Source organism: Peromyscus leucopus, chromosome 4, assembly GCF_004664715.2.
Source record: "Peromyscus leucopus breed LL Stock chromosome 4, UCI_PerLeu_2.1, whole genome shotgun sequence".
Lineage (NCBI taxonomy): Eukaryota > Metazoa > Chordata > Mammalia > Rodentia > Cricetidae > Peromyscus > Peromyscus leucopus.
In genome coordinates, this window is record NC_051066.1 from 4,314,855 (window position 1) to 4,335,962 (window position 21,108).

At 51.6% G+C, this 21,108-nt stretch overlaps 1 protein-coding gene across 2 annotated transcripts; it reads left to right on the forward strand.

Moving 5' to 3' along the window:
• The first annotated feature begins 645 nt into the window (after positions 1–645).
• Positions 646–19,904, forward strand: Traf1 (TNF receptor associated factor 1). 2 transcript variants are annotated; one of them, XM_028886048.2, is made up of 9 exons: positions 1,007–1,091; positions 1,214–1,257; positions 4,863–5,046; positions 6,620–6,704; positions 14,304–14,369; positions 14,856–15,266; positions 16,500–16,677; positions 17,806–17,954; positions 19,110–19,904. In XM_028886048.2, exons 3-9 carry the CDS (start codon positions 4,907–4,909, stop codon positions 19,326–19,328), a joined length of 1,248 nt encoding a protein of 415 aa, XP_028741881.1. In that variant the 5' UTR covers positions 1,007–1,091; positions 1,214–1,257; positions 4,863–4,906; the 3' UTR covers positions 19,329–19,904. The 2 variants fall into 2 exon arrangements, with proteins under 2 accessions (XP_037060401.1, XP_028741881.1); XM_037204506.1 differs by lacking the exon at positions 1,214–1,257 and having other exon boundaries at positions 646–1,013.
• The last annotated feature ends 1,204 nt before the right edge of the window (positions 19,905–21,108 follow it).

A 21,108-nucleotide genomic window follows, 5' to 3' on the forward strand; every position in this document is an offset into this window, starting at 1 on the left:
GGCCTGTGATCCCAGCACTTGAGAAACAGAGGCAAGAGGGTCACCAATTCTAAACCAGCCTGAACTATATAGCAAGACCCTGTAGATAGATAGATAGATAGATAGATAGATAGATAGATAGATAGATAGACAGATAGATAGACAGACAGATGGATAATATAAAAGAAGAACAGAAAGCCCTCAGAGACCGCCTCTGACTTACACAGATCACGGAGTTTGTGTTTGGGGGAGAAGGGGTCCTGAGACACAATACTTGTCTTCAGGCAAATGTTCCCCTTTCCAAGTTAAAACCCAAGAGTCTTTATTCCGAAGGCCAGCCAGATGCTCAGCCCAGTCCTGCAGCATCACCTGACTGCTAGAACCTGAGCCAGAGTGGGCCTGCCCTGGTGGGGGCTAGACAAGCGTCCAGAACAAACCCCAGCAAGGTGACTCATGCTGGTAATATCAGCATTAGGGAAGCTGTGTGCTTGTGTGCATGTGTGTGTGTGTTGTGTATATATGTATGTGTGTGTAAAATGCTGTGAGTGTGTGTGTGTGTGTGTGCGCATTTAGCTTTACAAGCACATCCACTTCCCTGCTGCACGCAGTTTTGTTAGCACACAGTGCTGAGAGCAGAGTTGCACCATCTCACTGCTGTCTGCACCATCCACAGTTCGGCCGAGCCTGCAGGGTGCTGGGCTCTTTGCAAGAACCCACTGTGGTTAAGGTTCAGACTTGCTGCTTTTCCTCTCGTGCCCGGCGGGATCTCAGACTGGAGCTCAACGCTGCATGTGTGTCCCTGCATTGTACTGAATACCTCACATGTGCTGTCACTGAGGGAGTCAGCTAGCACCGCGAACCCAACAGATGCAATCTGGGTCTCAGTTTCCTCATGGGAGGAGCGCTCGCCCCGCCCTCGGCCAGCCCCAGGAACCAGCCCAGCCCAGCTCCAATCGCCCAGGACCTGCTGCTTCCCTGGTTCTTAGCACCGAGGACGCTCCGCCCTCTGAATGAAAGAAGGCAGCGGCTTGCAGGTTGGTTGCCCAGCACCCGCAGAACCCCAAGTGCGAGCATCGGACGGGACGCGGGTTCGCACTGCAGAACCCACCAAGGTCCTAGGCCCCTTGCCCTTCCCGAGCGGTGCCATGGTCCCGAAACTGTCACTGCACCTCTGCCCTCAGCTCTGATCGCATCCTGTGTCACCTGCTGAAGGAAGGGGAGTCGGGAGGGCAAGGGGCCACAGGCAGGCGGCCCGACAGCATGCCTGGAATGTGAGCGGTAGGTGCGCCATGGGATCCCAATCTGGGCACTGTCACCGAGACGTTCCGGGGGAAGTGGGTGTGGCCCAAGTGTGCCCCCAAAGACCAGAAGGAGGCTGGCACACCGCTACTCAGAGCATAGAGATTCCCCTTACTGGGAGCGCTGGAGATGGGACCAAAGGAAGTGGTGGTGGGAAAGAGGTGAAAGAGACCCATGAAGAACCACCGCGGTGCAAGTATCAACTCTGAAGGGTGTCTGAATGACAGAAGGAAGGTGCTGGCATGAAAGAAGGACCAGAGCCCTCTGGTTGCTTCCAATAGGACAGAAACGAGGAAAGGCCAGAGCATTTGACAGTGAGCAAGCCTGTAACAGTGTTGAGTAGGTTCCCTGAAGTGTCAGCAGCTGTGTGGACAATTCCTCTTTAAAATTTTCACTGTGGAGTGAAGAAAGAGTAGATATGGAAAAGGAATTTGGGGATAAGGACCATGCTCATTTTAAATAGCAGGTCTGAAGCCGGAAAGTGGTGGCCCACGCCTATAATCCCAGCACTGGGGAGGCAGAGGCAGGTGGATCTCTGTGAGTTTGAGGCCAGCCTGGGCTACAGAGTGAGTTCCAGGAAAGGCTCCAAAGCTACACAGAGAAACCCTGTCTCAAAAAGAGCAGGTCTGTGCTCAGTCCTTCCCGGCTCACTAACTGTGAGGTCTTGAGAAAGACACTCAACTTATCTCTACCTTGGGTCCCTCTACTATAAAGTAGGGGGCCTCCAAAGATTGGAGGGAAATGTTGATGAGATATTTGTAAAAGTACTTAAAACAAGGCTGGAGATGTGGCTCAGTAAGCGAGAACTTGGATTTGATCCCAGTACAAAGAAAAACAAACCGCCTAACACACAGCACTCAACAGCATCGCCGGTCATCTTACTCACAGGCTGTTAGGGGTGTTTTGATGCTGGTGGGAAGGGGCTGGTAGATGGGGAATCCGTGAAGGGGTGGGGGATAGGACAAGAGAAAGGTGCCCAGAAGCTAGATGGAACAACAAGATCCGGTGCCTCCCTTGTGTCCCAACAGGAGAAGAAGGGGACATGTGGAGGTGCAGGGGGTTGTTGCTCGGGCTGAGCAGTTAAGGGAATGCCTTTCTGAGAGTGGGAAAGTAAGCCCAAAGTCATTAGCTGAGTAGGCTGAGCGGGGATCAGTTGAAAATGGAAGTCTATAGGATGTAGTAACCTTTTTGCCAACGGCCACTAGATGTTCTGGTACCATCCTGGGGATAGTGGACAGTTGAATTTATCTAGAGCAGTAGTTTTCAACCTATGAGCCATGACCCCTGTGAGGGTCGAATACAGATATCCTGCATCTCAAATATCTACAGTATAATTCATAACAGTAGCAAAATTACAGTTATGCAGTAGCAACAAAAATAATTTATGGCTGGGGTCGCCACAACATGAGGAGCTGTATTAAAGGGTCGAAGCATTAGGAAGGTAGAGAACCACTGAACACAGAATCTAAACCTCTCTGCCCATCTGGGAGGCTCAAGGAAGTTGAGAGATGCAAAACCACTGTGTATGTGTAATTTGCCATTTTAAATCCCTTTCCTTATAGTGAGGAACAAGGAGGGTGTGGTCATCGCCCGAGTAAAGCACCGAAGTTTTGGGAGCATGTCACTTATGCCACAACCCCTGACACACTTTCCCCGGCTTGATGGTTAGCTATAACTGTCAACTTGACATGACCTGGGAAGTCTCAATGAGAGACTGTCTACGCTGTTCTGACCTGCAGGCATGCAGTGGGAGATTGTCATAATTACGTCAATTGATACAGGAACACCCAGCCCCTTGTGGGTGACACCATTCCCTAAACAGGAGGTTCTGGGCTGTGTGAGTGGAGAGGTGAGCTGATCACTGTGAAGGAGCAAGCATCCATGCTCTTGTTTTCCTCTGTCCCTGACTGTGGATGTGAGCTGACTGGCTGTTTAGAGTCTTGCCTTGACTTCCCCCCAATGACAGACTTTAACCTGGGATTGTAAGCCAAATAAATTTCTCTCATGTTGCTTTATGCCAGGGTGTTTATCACAGCAAGAGAAATAAAACTAGAACACCCACCATCTCATTTGGTCATCTTGGCAATTGGGTAAAATATATGCTTTCATCCCCCATTTCGCAGATGCAGAACTGAGACACAGACACATTTCAGGCTGTGTGGTGAGTTGGGTGTGGCGAGTCGGGCATAGTGGTGCATGTTGGCACATGGTGGCGCACACCTTTACTCCCAGCACTTGGGAGGGAGAGGCAGGCAGATCTCTGTGAGTGTAAGGCCAGCCTGGGCCACAGTGTAGTGAGACCCTGTCTCAAAATAAATAAATAAATAAATATTAAAAGACCATGTATGTGGTAGACCCAGAAGCCCTTCAGAGCTGCCTGAGCTCAGAGCCTGTGGTCTGAAGGCAGCATGTACATCTACACACCCTAACGCAGTGCAGCTGGGTAGAAAGGTGTACGGAGGCCATCTTTGTCATTTGAGAGTCTGAGACAAGCTGGATGCTCTAACCAACACCCCAGACTCGGAGACTTCACCATGCTGCCTGTTCTTACCTCATTCACGGTAGAACAGAACATGGTTCAGATCCCAATGCTCAACCTCAGGCTGTGTGTCTCTGAGCCTCAGGCCTTGCTTTACAGCTGTGCATGGCTACAGAAAGAATTGTAAGGATTAGAGGGAAAAGTCTGCCCAGCACACAATGGCTGGCCAGAGCTGTGTTTTTCCGTGTTCACCCTTCACGCACATCTGGATCTGCACATGTGGATTTGCTCTCAGTCTGCTTGGCGACTGACAGCAAATCCACGTGAACCTGGCCTTCCTTCCCGACAGGGAAGTGGTGGCTCCTGACCAGTTACACAGCACCTATGACTTCCTGAGTGGGGCTTAGGAAGCAGCTCTGCAGAGTCTCAGTGCCAACGCCTTGAACCTCAAGGGAGGGGAGGGTCCTGTTGTTTGTCACAACCACGACTGGTGCACAACACCATGGGAGGGCGGGGCCCCCAGAGGCCTTCCTGCCACCTTTGGTTGCCTTAGTCACAGGGTCCCCAGTCATAAGCCCTAGACCATTGTCCCAATCCGTTTTCTCAGGATGGGGTAACCGAGTGACAGTGGGAGAAAGCGTCATTTAAAGGCCACCCAGACACCCTGGAGGACTCAGAACTCAAATTTTGGACCTGATTTCAGGACTCTTGGAGTTTTCATCAGAAAGCTGAGCCCCACTGTTCCAGAGAATTCTACATGGCTCAGAGGGGGCAAGACAAGTGGCCAACCGTGGACTCTCCACCAAAGTGCCTGGGGAGGAGATAGAGGAAGCCGGCAGCAGCCTGTGGTTCTCAGGCAGGGGAACCGTGACTCCGGAGAGCATTGCTCTCTTCCTATGACTGTCTCTTGCTTTCTCACTTTGAAAAATGTCTGGACACTCCTAAAAGTTTTCAGTCTCTGTCCAGGGGATTTTTCTAACCACAAAGGGTAATTCCTACTCCATCCCTGCTGTGACTCAGCTGTGACGTTGTACCCCACAGCCAGAGAGGAGAAGATAAAGTCACAGAAAGTGTGGCCCAGGCTAGAACCCACCTCTCTCCACAGGCTCCACAAAGCTGGTCCTCGGCTCTACTTGACAGACCCTCAAGATGGCCTCCAGCTCAGCCAGCGGCCCCCGCCCAGCCCCTGATGAAAATGAGTTTCCATTTGGTTGTCCACCTGCTGCCTGCCAGGACCAATCAGAGCCCAGGGTTCTCCGCTGCACTGCCTGTCTCTCTGAGAAGCTGAGGTGAGGGGCCAAAGAGCCTAGGGCCGGTGGAAGGATTGCCAGGAAGGGACTGCTGATGGGAGGGGGACCTGAGAGAACTGCTGACCCTTAGCAGGCAACTTCACCTCTCTAGGCCTCTCTTTCCAGTCCTTTCTTCCGAACAGCGCCCGGGCTGGGGGCGGATGGCTCATTAGCCACAGAAAGCTGTCTGTGCATCCGTCATTATTGAGGTAGAACTTGAAGCTATGCTGGGCCACTCCCCACTGGGTAGCCTGGCCTGAGCCTCAGGAGTCTCGAGCCCTGACTTCTTACCTGTGGAGTTTCCTTCTGCCTCACAAAATTGTGACAAGGTTCCATCAATAATAGTCCCCAAACTTCTTACAACAATGAATGCAGGCCCCTTTAGCAAATACCAAACTATAATAAAACACTATTTTGTTTTATTAAACCCAGCTAATGGGGGCAACAGGGTGTATATTTATGCCTAAAATGTAAATAACGGAGATGTTACAGCATTAGCACCCTGCCTTGAGCAGTTGCTGTGGGCCAAGTGTTCCACCCCTGCGTCCTCGGGTCAGCCTGCGGAAGTCAGTACAATCACTACCCTGCTGTATAGACGAGAACTGCAACACCCCCAGACATGAAGGCTTGCCTCCTGGAGTTTCCTGGTGAAGATACTCCTAAACGGCCCTGGGCCACTGGCACGACCTTTCCTTTGGGACCTTACAGCTTAAGAATGTGGGGAAACCAAATCAGTCAAATGAGAAGGTCAAATTCGGTGACTAAGGGGAGAGGCTGCAGGAGGCTGTGGCTGTGGAAAGGCCAGGAGGGGGCGGAGGCCGCAACTGACTGCTCTGAGTTCATCTCCTTTCCCTCTGCCCCCAGAAAACCCTGGCAGAGGAGGGAGCAGAAGCTGACAGGAAAGTGCGGGGTCCCAGCCTGAGGGGCCTCTGCCCTGCTCTGCGTTTGCCTTGCCCTCCCATGGCCCATCCAAGGCCCCATCTCTGAGGCCTGGTTTTCCTCACCTAGAAATGGGCTGAGTCAGCAGCACTCACTGTTAGAACCACTGACACAGCTGTCCACACTGCACCCCGTCCTGATCTGACACCCATTCCAGGTAGATAGACCTGAGTCCTCCTCTTGTCCTAATAGGCCATGGTCACCTGCCATGGCCAAAAAGTAAGAGACCAGAACCACATACATGGCATTGAGAAGAACAAATGGAGTCCCATACCCATAACCTCTTGCCCAAACCTTTGAGATTGGAAGTATGGGGATTCAGAATTTTGGCAAGTCAGTGCGTGGGATGATTCTTCCAGGAGAGACCCTGTAACCAGATGCTCGGATGGGCATTTCTACGGTGAGACATCCATAATCACTACATGGGTGAGGAAAGCCACCATCTGGTCACAGCAGGTGGGGCTTCAGGAAAACAGTGGACGCTTCGAAGCCTTGACAGTGGGGCCCCTGGATGGTGGAGTTACTGCAAGAGGCAGGGTCTGGGCTTTGGAGTGTCAGGACGGTGGCTAGTGCCGATAGCAGGTGCCAGCAAGGTGTGGTGCCGTATTTGAGAATCTTGTTCATGTTTCCCCAGAGAGGGTGAAGATCGGATCTGTCCTAAATGCAGAGCAGACAGCCAGCAGCCTGTGAGTCCAGGGAGCCCTCTGACTCAGGAGAAGGTATGTCAGCATTGACAGGGGAGACCGCCTGGCCACCTCCGGGGACTGAGGAGACAGCTCAGTCTGTGGGGACCTGAGTTTGGTCACTGGAACCCATGTAATAAAAGCTGTGTGTGGTGATATATGCAATACCAGTCTGGGGAGGAGACACATGGACCCCTGGGCGCATGGCCAGCTAGCCTAGCCTTCATAGTGAGTGAGCTCCCGACTACCCAGAGACCCATCTCCAAAAGAAAGAGGAGGAATGGTGGATGGCAGGCACCTGAGAAACCACTCCTGAGGTTGTCCTTTGGCTTCTACAGAGAGCAGGAAGGAGGGAGGGAGGGAGAGACAGAGACAGAGAGACTTGTCCAGGCAGAGGCAAAGTGGGGGTGCCCATGTGGCCCCCGACAGGTGCAGATGCATTAGTCCTTTGTCTTGAGCCTACAGTGAATTCACTTTCCGAGCAAGGCAGAGGCAGGCGCTCACAGTGACGGCAGCACAGTGCCCTAAGCCACCTGGCAGCCTCTGATCCATTTAGAACTGGAAGCACCTTCTAGACCAGAGGTCCACAAACTGGCTCCTGGACCCAATCCAGCCCATCTCCTGGTTTTATATACAGCCCACAGGATAGGAATGGTTTATATGTCTTTAATTGATGGAAGAAATTGTATTCAGGAATTCATAAGGACTCTATAACATGCAAACTCTATGTCCATAAACAAAGTTCTGCTGGTATCTAGCCACCCTCACGCCCACATATTTTCTGTGGCTGCTCTCTCCCTACAGTGGCAGAGTTGAACACTTATAACAGAAATTTCAAAACCCCAAAATATCCTCCCCAGCCGCTTACTTGAGAAATTCAGCCAGTTCCTAATAAAGAGAGAGGCCATTTTCAGCTCACCTCCTTCGGTGTGTCTGGGAGTAAGAGACACCTTTGGACCTTTGGAAGGGGCCAAGTTTACACAACAGCCTTGAAATCTGGTCCTTCCCTCTCCACCAAGCTGAAAGGACCTTCGTAGGGGACCTGTGTAGCCCAGAGGTTTTCAGGTCCCACTAACTCACAATGAAATGAAAAAAAACATAGGAATGTATTCAGTGCTATAAGCTAAATTATCTCCATTGAGAGAGCCAGTCTTCTCTGTGAGTGTCCTTCCTGTAGGGTTTTGTGAAGGGATATGAAGGTGGATAGAATTTGGGGTAAACTTTTTACCAGATATGGAACAAGGACAGTGATCTTTATGTTAATCTCACAATTAAGATTCCAAACAAAATTTGTGTGGGTCCAGAAGCCCAGTAAAACCTGACCTCTTGGATGACGCATGAGGAAGACATGCTGGGACTTTAAATGCCAGAGCTCCTCAGTGACCAGGATCTCTGCTTGGTCATCCTCTCTGTCCCCATGGTGAGACAAATGAAGCTGCTCTCAGCCGAAGCACCCCCCAGCAATGAACAGTGGCCATGGGTCCAGACCTTGGTGTGCAGGCATGGGTTTATGTCCCTCAGTGCATGGCTGGAGGCAAACCTGTTTCCAGACCCTGTTTCTCCATTGGTAAAATGAAGCCACAAAGTTGGTTCTAGAAGGTTCTTCCCAGGATCTATGACATCTGAGTCACAGATCAACAGCTGCCATTGGCCCAGATGCAGAAGGGGCTCCACACCCGTCCTCCCTCCTTTGCACCAGTCCCTGTCATTCAGAAAGTGTGGGGACTTCCTACCCTGCCCAGAGCTAATTGAAGGGCTTCCCTCCCATTTTTTAGCAGCCTCCCCCTCCAATGGGCCCTTAGAGAATAAGAATAAGAATCAAGTTCATCTCCGTGGAAGAACTGCTGAGCCTCCCTGTCTGGCTGTCTCTAACAGACCAGTTTCTGCACAGAGGCAGACATAGACACCTTCCCACGGGCCTTTGTACCTTACATGTACACTACAGGGAATGAGCTCTGTGCTTTCCGAGGATTGGTTTGTTCTTCCCTCTTGGCAAAATTCAAACACACCACTCATATAAATGTTAGGTAACATGGGCCAGATACACTTTAAATGTCATTTCATCTAGAATCTTTAGTTTTTTTGTTTTGTTTTGTTTTCATCTTTATCAAGATAACACTCAATACAAGCAGAAGGTTTGGGTGCAAGGAGTGCCTGGCGCCGGGTCCTCTTAGATGGCCTGTAGCCTTCATGTCCGGCTGTAAGTGAATTGTATAGTAAGGCCCTGTGTCTGGCTTTGAGAGAAATGTTGTAGCAAAGCCTTTGCTATGTGTGGATTCATCAGTAGAGTCTGAGAAATTGTTTCTAGACTGTTTAAACTTTGGAGAAGTGTTTCTCTGGAGAGTCTGCACTTGGTGCTACCTGAGAGCTTGCAGCTGCACCGACCTTGGCCCTAAGACCCTCCTGGCAGACCTGGAGTTCTTACTTCTGATTATGGCTTGCCATAACCAAAAGGGACAGAGATTCGTGTGGGTTGTCTGCTCCCATGGGCAGCAAGAGCAAGATGACCGGTAGTGGGAACCTTTCCAGCCCCTGTTAACCTTGGGTGTGTTTGAGCAAAGGAGCTGAAGTGAGCTAGCTGGGTGTCAGTCTTTTTCAAGAAGGCTGAATCCCTCTGCTCCTTCAGAAAGTGAAGGCTTGGCATCTTAGTGAACTTCTCTCTCTACTGCGGCACCTATGACCCAACATCAAACAATATTGACCCTTTTTTTTCTCCTGTCCCAGCCTCTAAGAGACTTGAGGGACTTCCAGGGCTCAGCAAGAGCACAGATTGAAATTTGCTGCCTTAAGAAAAGTAGGGGGCTGGAGAGCTGGCTCGGTGGTTAAGAGCACTATGTGCATGGGCCACAGGGTAGTTACACACAGCAGTTACTCCTCTGATCCTGCCCTGGTGGGAACTTTAGGGGACTTTTAACATAAGGAAAGTGACTAATACTGAGCCAGGCCTTTGCATGTGGTAACTCCCAACTTTTGTCTGCATGTCTGAGGTACCTAGGAGACAGACACTGGGCAGGGAGGCCAGGCTGGAAAGCAGCTGAATTCAGCCCAAGGTGCCCATCTCACAAACCCTCCCCACGCCAGCCGCTATCAGTCTGTCCTGCCCTGAGTCCTTAATAATCACCATCTCCTTGCGTAGGGCCCAGAAGCATCAGCAAAGCAAGCAAATATTGGGAGGTCAATGACGGCACAGAGAGGCCATTCGTGCCTGGAATGACCTCCCTGGACAATCGACAGTAAGGAAGGAGACAAAGCAGGAGCTGGGGGCTGGGGAAGGGCTGGGCAGGTCAGAGTTCCTGCTTTGTAAGCATGAGGACCCATGTTCAAATCCCCAGCATCCCTGTTAAAAGGGGGAGGGGGTGGGCTTGGCCATTCACACTTGTAACACCAGCGATGTGAGGGGTGAAGAGAGGAGAATTGTTGGGGCTTGTTGTCCACCAGACTAGCTCTAGGTTCAGTGAGAGACCTTGTCTCAAGGGACTGCGTCTCAAGGTGGAGAGTGATAGTGCAGGGCACTGATGTCCTCTTCTGCTCTCCATGTGCACCTGGGTGCAAGCATACGTGTGTGTGTGCGCGCGCGCGCGCACACACACACACACACACACACACACACACACACACACACACACACACACACACACGCATGCACACACACACAAGCAAAACAAACCAGGAGCTAGAAAATACCATTTGATTCTGTTTGCTGAGACCCCAGGGAGGGAAATATCGTTTGATTCTGTTTGCTGAGACCCTGGGGAGGAAACTGCTTCTCTCACATTCTTCCCTCTGAGGTCCAGTCAGGAAGATTGGTTTGTGGCTCATGGTAATGCCGTGGCCTTTTCTAGAACCCCAAATGGCAGGAGTCTAAGCAGCCTGGTCTAACTTCCAGTGTGTACATGTAGCAGGCTCTGGCGCTGGGGGTTACGTCTTTTCAAACGGAGAACTACAGGACTGGAAAGTGACCCCTCCACATGCCGTGGGTTCCGACTGCCGCCGTGACTTCTTTCATTGTTTGTACTGAGCTCAAGCAGGCGTCTTGCAAGGAAGGCCAGTCAGTCTTCTGTTCCCAGGGTCCTGGGATGTGGGAAACACGAATCATGTCCCTCCTGCCTCTCTCCCCAGTCTCTGTGTGTCTGTGCTCTCTGAAGTGTGCTAACCAGTGTGACTCCCCATCCTCACATCCTAAATGTGACATGTGCTCTCTGAAGTGTGCTATCCTGTGTGACTCCCCACCCTCACACTCCTAAATGTGACAGTTTACATCTATAATCTTGGCACTCCAGCAGCATCCTGTTGTGCCCTTGATTTATTAACAGGTGATATATGAAGGCCCAAGGCAAAAGAGGTGCAGGTACCTGAACCTAAATCATATGGCAAAGCCAAACTCCAACTTTGTGCTCCTAGATGAGTGGCATTGTCTCCATTTCAACTGCAAGTGGAAAACCAGCCCCCAAATGCTTTGTACATGACTTATGGACCTGGCAGGAGCAGTCATGAATGACCAAGCTGGAAAGACTCTGTAGGTGTGAAGGTGAGGTAGAGAGAGTACCCTAGACTACCTGGGTGAGCACAGTCTAAGCACAGGATCCTGGTGAGGAGACAAGCATCCACAGGAGACAGCAGGGGATGTTGGCTTTGACAATGGAGAGAGGACCCACAAGCCAGGGGCTGCAGGCAGCTTCCGGGGGAACATGCTGCTGCCAGCAACCTCGCGGTAGATTGTGTGTATTGTGTTAAACCGTTTAGGGTTGTCACAGCTATGAGAGGTAACAATATGAGCACTTACGTGTATTACCTCATGTTCTTGTAATAGCTATCAGATGGGTTAGTATTATTCATTTTGCAGATGGGGAAACTAAACCTGGAGAACTAAGTAACTCTCCCAGGGCCGTGACACCATGAAGTAGTGACAGCAGCAGTGTATACACACAGGATGCCTCTCGGAGCCCATATCCCAGTGTATAGTAAAGAGTGAATGATGGGTGACCAGAGCTGGCTGCTGGTTGACCCTAGGGCCTCAGAAGACCTCTTAAGTTACCTCTGCCCATCTTTCAGCATTCAAGGCTAGTCACAGTAAACTCCTGTGCATGCCTCATCATCCTGCCCACAAGCCCTGCTTATCCACGGATACATCCCACTGTGTGGCAATGCCCGAATTCTGTGTTAACTGTCCCACTTTCTTCTCCTTATTCCTCTGGGGACTGTCAACTTCAAGCCAAAAAGGATGGGAACCATGAACATGGAATCATAGGGCCCTAGAGGGTCCTAGGTCCGAAATACCTGGCATCTAGTGTCCCTGAGCCACATGTCATCAATAGCAACCTATTGGAGAGGCTATATTGAGGCAGATTCCCAAAGCTAGTTAGTGTGTCTCCCTGCTGGGGCCACCCTTTGCCTGTCCGCATCAAACATCTGTTTCCTATTCTCTCTGTGTTTTATTTGTTGTTATTGTTGTTGTTTGTTTGTTTGTTTGTTTTTTGAGACAGGGTTTCTCTGTGTAGCTTTGGTGCCTGTCCTGGAACTTGCTCTGTAGACCAGGCTGGCCTCGAACTCACAGAGCTCCGCCTGCCTCTGCCCCCCAAGTGCTGGGATTAAAGGCGTGCGCCACCACTGCCCAGCTCTGTTTCCTATTCTTGATTGGGAGCAGTCGGTCCCTTGTAGCAGAGGGCAGTGTGGCAGGTGGGTGAACCTTTGGTAGGATAGGTTCTGCATCCCAGACTAACCAAAATGACCCCTGTGGCTTTGTATCTGCTCAGCCCTGAAGCCCTCCAGCCTCCCCTCTTTTCACCCCAATCCTCTTTGATTATTCTGTTTAAAAAAAAAAAATGTTCACTAGGCGGTGGTGGCACACACCTTTAATCCCAGCACTTGGGAGGCAGAGCCAGGCGGATCTCTGTGAGTCTGAGGCCAGCCTGGTCTACAAAGTGAGATCTAGGACAGGCACCAAAACTGCACAAAGAAACCCTGTCTCAAAAAAACAAATAAACAACAAAAAAAGTTCTCATAAAATTGAGCTATCATTTTACATGTAGAAAAATGTCATTTTAAGTGCACAATTTGATAAAGTCCTGGCTAATATACAAAATCAGGTAACTCCCAACTGCCAAGATGGCAAACGCTTCTGTCCCACAAAGAGCTGGTCATTCCCTGCACACGCAGGATGTCTACTGCCTGTCGGGACCATGTTGCCTCCCATAAACTTTCTTCATGAAGGATGTCCTGGAGTACATACCATCAACTGGGCTACATTCCCAACTCTATGAAGTATTTTATGAAAAGCCAAACTTAAATCACTTGCTTACAACTTATAGTCGACCTACAGATGACTCATATATTCCACTCCTGGGAATTCAACAGAAACAGAAGTTCATGTCTACACAGAGATGTGTGTACACACAAGGCCCTGGTTTCAGTCCCCTGTATCTCATAGACCAAGATTTGTGACACATGCTTATACTCTGCACTCAGGAAATGGAGGCTGGTTGGGTGTGGTGGCACATGACTCTAGTCCCAGAACTTGGGAGACAGCTCGTTTTAACATCTGATTTCTTTTGTTTAACATAATGGCTTCAAGGTCTCTCCATGTTATAGCAGATGTTAGTATTAATCTCATTTGATGGCTGAGTAGGTTCTGTAGGCAGAAGACACTCTTTGGGATCCATTCACCTTCTGGCTGTCCTCAGATGGTTTCCAGGTTAGGGTTGCTGCAAATTAAGCTGCTGTATGTATTCCCACACATCTCTGTGTAGACATGAGTTTTTGTTTCTATTGAATAAATTCCTGGGAGTGGAATATGTGGGTCATCTGTAGGTCGATTATAAGTTATAAGCAAATGAATTAAGTAGGGTTTGGCTTTTGCAAAATACTTCCATAGGACTGGGAATGTAACCCAGTGGTAGAATGCTTATGTGACACACAAGGCCCTGGGTTCAGTCCCCTGTATCTCATAAACCATGATTTGTGACATATGCTTATACTCAGCACTCAGGACATGGGAGGCAGGAGGACCAAAAGTTCACGGCTGGCTGGGTGTGATGGTGCTTGCCTTTAACCCCTGCACTTGGGAGACAGTGGCAAGATTTCTGTGAGTTTAAGGCTAGAGTGTTCTACATAGCAAGTTCCAAGCCAGCCAGGGCTACATAGTGAGACCCTGTATTAAAGATAATAATAATAATAATAATAATAATAATAATAATAATAATAAATTACTTTTGTAAGATTTCTGAGGTGTCTATACTATTTTGCTTTTGTGGCCCAGGTCCTTGCTGGGATGGCCCTGTCACTCTATCCCAGCTGTCCTGACAAATGGAGAGCAGTGTTCTTTCAGTGTGGTTACAAGCATACTCCACCTTCATGCAGCTCTTTCTGTGAAGTATCTTTTCAGCATCTAAAACTGAAGGCTGGCTCCAGGACGGACCATGCTGTTCCAAATGACAGCAGGGCTCTGGTCCTCTCTCTGTATTACAGAAGGGTCAAGACTCCAAAGGCGGGACAGGGTCAGCCAGGCAGAAGGAGCAGGGGGGCCGAGTCGTGTGCCTGTCCAGTTCCGGCCGTGTCAGCTCCTGTTTCTTTCAGTGAGCCCTTGGGGGAGCCCCGGGGATGCCTCCCAGCATCCAGTGACACAGTTATCATTTCCAGGTTCACCCTGAGGTGGCTGAGACTGGAGTCATGTGTCCCTTTGCAAGTGCTGGCTGTTCCTTCAAGGTGAGTGACAGCATGTCAAATCTGTCCACGGTCTCAGCCCAGGTGTCTCTCCCTCTCCAAATCCTCCCAAAACACCAAGCTACTCCTCTGGTGTTTCCCATACTAATGAGTTACCAGGCAACAAATCTAACTATTAAGTCACTGTACTACGGGAAGTTCTTCTGAATGCCTCACCTAAGCCTTGTAGCATCACTCAAGTGCATGTCCCCACACCCCTCTCCATGGTCCTGAATCATCACTATGCTCAAGGGCAGGACAGGATGGTCACGCTAGAGACTGGGATGCACTAGCTGTGTGGGGGTATCTAAGGACTGTCTTCCTACATGTGGCTCCACCCCCGCTCTTCCCCATACAGACAGCCGCTTCCCCTTTGCTGAGATAATGGATCTGACTCTGCTTGGTGGCCTTTGACGCCACATCTCCTTGCTGGTCCCCAGGGTCTCCTTCCACTTCGCTCTTCACTAGTGACTCTCACTTTCTCGTCAGGGGAGCCCACAATCCATGCAGGAGCACGAGGCCTCCTCTCAGGCCTCCCATCTGCACCTGCTTCTGGGAGTCCTAAAGGAGCGGAAGTCATTGCCAGGCTCCAATCTGGGCTCCACACCCATGGCGCTGGAGCGGAACCTGTCAGAGCTGCAGCTTCGGGCAGCTGTGAAAGTGACTGGGGACCTGGAGGTAGACTGCTACCGGGCACCTTGCTGTGAGAGCCAGGATGAACAGGCCCTGTGGCACCTCCTAAAGGAGAAGCAGTTGGCTCAGCTGGAGGAGAAGCTGCGTGTGTTTGAGAACATCGTTGCTGTCCTCAACAAGGAGGTGGAGGCTTCCCACCTGGCACTGGCCGCCTCCATCCACCAGAGCCAGTTGGACCGAGAGCACATCCTGAGCTTGGAGCAGAGGGTGAGTGAGATGGGCGTGTGCTCTAGGCGTCAGCTCAGGGGCCCCTGTACCATCCAGCCTTCTAGTCATTCATCCTGCTCAGAGCAGTTGCCTCCATCCTAGCCCAGATCTCCCCTGTGTCCCAGGACCTACTAGGGAGACCCTGTATCAGCTTGGGGAAAAGCCAAGGCCATGCTATCCAGTGTTTCAGGTCTTCTGTTTAGAAGTGGCCTGGAACTCTCCCTCCACCGGCTCCCTCCACTCATTCCATTGCTGGGCAATTTCACTGTTACGAAGTTCCTCCTTTCATAAAGTTGTGTTTTCCATGTATCGTTCCTGGCTGTGGCCTTCAGGGCCCACAGAGCAACCCGATTTTTCGTCCCCACGGCTGCTCTCCAGAGCAGACAGTCAATGCTCACATCCCAACAGACTATTTCCTTCAGTGCCCTCGCCTGCTCTTGAGAGCATGGTGGGCCATGATGTCCTCGTATGCTCTGCTTCAGTCTCTACAGGAGTCCACATGCAGAGTGTAGTCCCAGACTCTCAGTCCACCCCCTCTATTCCAGAGATTACACTTTTCCTAATGTAGCCAATCACCAGGCTCCTGTCACTTTTTGAAAACAGCAGCATTATTTCACTGTCCCCACTTAGCTGGGCATGCCTTTAGTTCCATCCCTACCACACCCTGCCAATTAGGTTTGAGACATTCACCTTCTCTCTCACAACTCAAGTTTACTCTTTCAGATTTCTTTGGGGAAACCTATTAGCAGGGGCAGGCACTGGGCTCAAATGGCCAGAAAGATGCTCGGTTTATACCATTTACACCTTGGCCCGGTTGTAAAGTAGGGTCCCTGAGGGCAGCGAGGGTTCCCATCTCACCATCAGACTTCTGGCTCCACTCCTGCAGCTGGGCACCACACAAGGTGTGGACATAGACAGGAAAGGAGCCCACCATGAGGAGACAGCTGGACAGGAGGAGGAAGTCACTGGAAGAGCTATGAGACACAGTGAGGAAGACTAGCCAGTTAGGACAGTGGCTGGAGGCTTTACAGGACGGGATATGTGAGCTGGGCTCCCGATGCATGACTGACCAGGCAGGGAGCAAGAAGAGAGAGGAACCCCAAGCATGGGACAGGCACAGGCACTGGGTGACACTTCATCAGGAAAGCCTCTCTGAGGTGATGTGGCCCCGTGCCCCACTGTCCCCACCAGTCCCCCAAGCTGATGACTCTGGCTGACCAGCCTTTCCTGCAGGTGGTGGAGTTGCAGCAGACCCTGGCCCAGAAAGATCAGGTCCTGGGCAAACTGGAGCAGAGCCTGCGACTCATGGAGGAGGCCTCCTTCGATGGCACCTTCCTGTGGAAGATCACCAATGTCACCAGGCGGTGCCATGAGTCAGTGTGTGGCAGGACTGTCAGCCTCTTCTCTCCAGGTAGGAGAGACGGGCCCCAGGGGGCTGGGAGACGTGAAGCAAGCCCAGTCACGCTGTGTCAGGCTGGGCTTCTGCCGGTGACCTGAGGGAGACACAGGCTGTGCTCTGAACCACGGCTCTTGCCAGTACACCAGCCGCCCTCTCTCCTCCCTGGAACCACACGCTCTTCAGACGGTGTCACTCTCCAGCCAGGGAGCTGCAGCAGGAGGCAGAGGACCAGGCAGGCCCTGGGGAAGACTGTGGGCATCTCTGAATTGGGCGGTTCTTCCTTGTTTCTGGGTCCCTTGCTGAGAACAGTGACTTAACAGAGTAGTGACTTGGTAGCTGTTGTTATTCACTAACTGGTAACAAAATGCTCGCGCGCGCGCGCGCGTGTGTGTGTGTGTGTGTGTGTGTGTGTGTACATATAGATGGCATACATGTAATATTTATGCAGCTCTGGGTCTGTTTAAGCCACACCATCTGCCAGAACCAGGCCATTCCTGGAGGTGACATCTGAGAGGCTTGCCAAGTGATTGTCCTCACAGCCTCATTTTATAGGCAAGTAAACTGAAGCCAAGGAGGCTGCTTAGAACTGGGTGCAGAGCTCTGCCCAAGGATGTACCATTAGGGAGAGAGCCACACGGGCCTGCGTACTAGGTCACCGGGGATGACTTGCCTCTTGGAGCCATCCCCAAGGGTTGATAGCAGAACCAAAAAGTGCCCTCTCACACCAGAGAAAATCAATGCCAAGATCTGGGAAACCCGGGCCTTAACCCTAATTCTGCCCCAGCACATAAAATGATGCCCAGCCACCTCCCCTTCCTAGGCTAGTTAGTTGAGGGTTGGTTAAAATGGTAGCTCCCATGTGTAACTGTGGGGCAAGCAAGCAGCATGGCACCCCAGGGGAGCGTTAAAACCACACACGCCAGATCAACCCTACTGCTGAGTCAAGAACCATTGAGTGTGGCGCCTTCTCTGTGGTCAGAAGACCAGGTGCCTCCCTGGGTGAGGCAATCTCCGAGAGCAAGAGCTCAACACTCCCCTAGAGAAGAGAGCTGGCCCCAAACCCCACGGCACCCCATCTCCTCATCTGCAAAGCCCAGCACTGGCCTGCTGCCCTGTGCTGACCCTGGCCTCACCTTTCAGCTTTCTACACGGCCAAGTACGGTTACAAGTTGTGTCTGCGGTTGTACCTGAACGGGGACGGCTCAGGCAAGAAGACCCACCTGTCCCTGTTCATCGTGATCATGAGAGGAGAGTATGACGCTCTGCTGCCCTGGCCATTCCGGAACAAGGTATGGGCCCAGGAGAAGACGGGTTTGGGGAGGGCATGGACACCTGGGTCCTAGTGCGGGCTTTAGCTATGAACCTGAGGCCAGGGCAAGTCTCCTGGGCTTACTATAATCAATTTCCTTTTATAAAATGAGTGCAAGTCCAGTGGCCAAGGCTCCCATCCCTCTGGGGGGAGCTGCAGTGCCTGGAACAGAAGACTCTGGAGGAGGGTAAAGACCTAAGCACCGCGATTTTTAAAGCCCTCCCCAGGAATTCTAGTACCAACAAGTTTAAGAGCAGCTTCAGTAGGTGATGAGAAGCGGTGTGCTTCCTGGGGTACATTCAGTGGCTTGTGCCAGGGCAGAGCTTGCGTTATGTGGATCCCCTTCTCAGGGAGGTACATGATCTGCTCTGGGTACACCAGAAGCTCAGTGGGTGTCCCAGGGCTTGGACAGAAGTCCCGCCCCAGTCTGCTCTTGCTTCTCTGCCTGGCAGCAGGAGGTCCTAGCAGAGGCTGACACATCACCATGCAGGTGCCTGTGACCTGCAATCTTGTCCGGTACACCCTAGTCTCAGCAGCCAGTTTAACTATGGCATCAGAGCCCCCACTGCTGTGGGCCTAGGGAGACGGCTTACATGGTGAATCCAGCTCCCCAGAACCCACACCAAAATCCAGGTGTGGGTACCTGCCATCCCAGAACTGGGAAGAAGGAGCTGTGAGGAGCCCTGGCTTCCCATCCAGCCGGCTGTAGCTTAACCAGTGATCTCCAAGTCTGAATAAAATAGTAGTAGTAGTAGTAAGATGGAGAGCAATTGAGGAAGACACTTGATGGTGATTTGTGCACACACACACACACACACACACACACGCACGCACGCACGCACGCACGCACGCACGCGCGCGCGCGCGCGCACACACACAATTCCCACTGCTTGGGACAGTGGAAGGACAAACCCTGAAGCTGCCACAGTACCAGATGTTCCTTCCACCCCATGGGCCTCTCCCTAGTGCAGATGTGACGTCCCACCTCTGCCTCCTTTCCATGTGGAACATGGTACCTCCTCTCCAAGGTCAGAGGTACAGCGCAAGCAGTGGGTGTGGAGCCCAAATACTGGGCTTCCATGAGAACCAAAGCTCTGCCCTGAGGCCTGACCCTCCACCTGCCCCTCCCCTGCAGGTCACCTTTATGCTACTTGACCAGAACAACCGTGAACATGCCATTGATGCCTTCAGGCCTGACCTGAGCTCGGCCTCCTTCCAGCGGCCACAGAGTGAGACCAACGTGGCCAGCGGCTGCCCACTCTTCTTGCCCCTCAGCAAGCTGCAGTCACCCAAGTATGCCTACGTGAAAGACGACACAATGTTCCTCAAATGCATTGTGGACACCAGTGCTTAGAGGTGGGGGTGTCTCCTGAGGGGAACCGACTCAGACTGGAGGACTTAACTGGGAGCTCACAGTCCCAGACAAGGATGGGCTGCAGCTGGCATGACTAGAGTACCACAGCAGCTTGGCTGTGGCTTCTGTGAGGGCAGGAGCACTGGAGCCGTGCCTGCCGAGATGGAGCAGAGAAGGCAAAGGTGCTCTCTTCTCACAGACTACACGGCACAGCAGGAGACCCACACACCAGCAGGCCAGCGCACCAGCAGGCCAGCAGGTCCTGAATGTCGAGACCAACTTAAGACTGGCCTGCGGCATGGATGTTGAGCCAAGGCTGTGTGGCCTAAGCAGAGGAGCACCCTTACTAGGAAGGTCTCTGTAGGTCAGTGGAAACTGGAGACATGTCCAGTCCCTCTGTTCAGACTCAGAACTAGGACCACAGGGCAGAAGGGTCAGATGCTAGTGTGAATTTGACCTGCCCTGGGCTGAGTTCCTGTGTTAACAGATAAATCCAGAAGCTGTGCTGGGAAAGGCTTGCGGGTTGGATTTGAAGACCTTTGGTGTTTTTACAGATGAAACAAAACAACAACAGAAGCTTGAGTTCCAAGTTTCCTTTCCCTGGTGAAGCTACACCCACAGAGGATTCTGGAGAAATACCCAGGGTCCTCATATCCCTTCCAGCTCCCCACTCATCTTAACCTGGCCGTCCAAGTTTCCCAACAGACAGGAGCACACCCAGGCCAAGTAAAGCTCTTGCCATGCAAATCGGGAACTGGTGTCCAACACACAGCACCTGCATGACTGCTCACAGAGTGCCCAGCACAGGACCGCACTGCTAGGGACCACCATTCCTCCTTCCATGAACTTCTGCTCTCCTCTCTTCCAATCCCCACCCCCTCCCCTCCCCTCTCCATCTATCTCCCTGTCTCTGTCTGTCTTTCTCTGTGTGTCTGTGTGTCTGTGTGTCTGTGTGTCTGTCTCTCTCTCTCTCTCTCTCTCTCTCTCTCTCTCTCTCTCTCTCTCTCTCTCTCTCTCTCTTTCTCTCTCTCTCTCTCATCTCAGTTAGCCCAGACTGGTTTCAAACTTACTCTATAGTCAAAGATGACTTTGAATTCCTGATTCTCCTGCCTGTAGCTCCCAAGTGCTGGTCCCATGAGGTGCTGGGGACCACGGCTTCCTGCACTATGGACAAGCGCTCTGCTCAGCTACGTCCCCACATCTTTATTGGCTCACTTCTGATGGGAAGAGATGTTGTCCTCACACAGTGTAAGAGGCACTGTGCTTCCAGCAAAGCATTATGGGCAGCTGTGTGTATCATCTCTGCCTAGACCCTGTTGAGGAAATAGCAAGACATGCAAGCCACTCTCCTGAATTGTCTAGCTCTCTGGGAGAAGCCAGCAGGATAGTGGAGCATGATGGGAAACGCATAGAATCCACTGGACAAATCAGGGAGGGCTTCACAGAAGAAGTGAGCTTTAAACCAGCCTGAAATACGTTAAAATGGAGAAGATCTGGGTGTGGAGGAGAGAACAGCCTTGGAAGGATAGGATGTGTCTTGGCTGAAAGCAGCAGCTGGGTGACCAAAGGCTGGAGGGGGTGCAGAAAGGCTGGACCAGGCAAAGCATAGACAGGCCACCTGGCCAGGACACAGAAAACATCAAATGCTGGGCTGTTGGCACCTGCAGGGCCTCAGCCTGTTAGCAGGATGAGACAATGGTTTAAACAGATCATTTATCTTGCAGAGAAGCCCTGTGCTTATCTCTTCTAAATGATTCAGGGGTCTGGGAGGCAAGCTGCT

Bases quoted from the DNA above. Each gene is read 5' to 3' on its own strand.
- Traf1 (XM_037204506.1), top strand. From the start codon at position 4,907: ATGGCCTCCAGCTCAGCCAGCGGCCCCCGCCCAGCCCCTGATGAAAAT. The intron at 14,370-14,855 runs GTGAGTGACAGC...CTTTCTCGTCAG, and splicing joins GTGCTGGCTGTTCCTTCAAG to GGGAGCCCACAATCCATGCA. The intron at 16,678-17,805 runs GTAGGAGAGACG...CTCACCTTTCAG, and splicing joins TGTCAGCCTCTTCTCTCCAG to CTTTCTACACGGCCAAGTAC.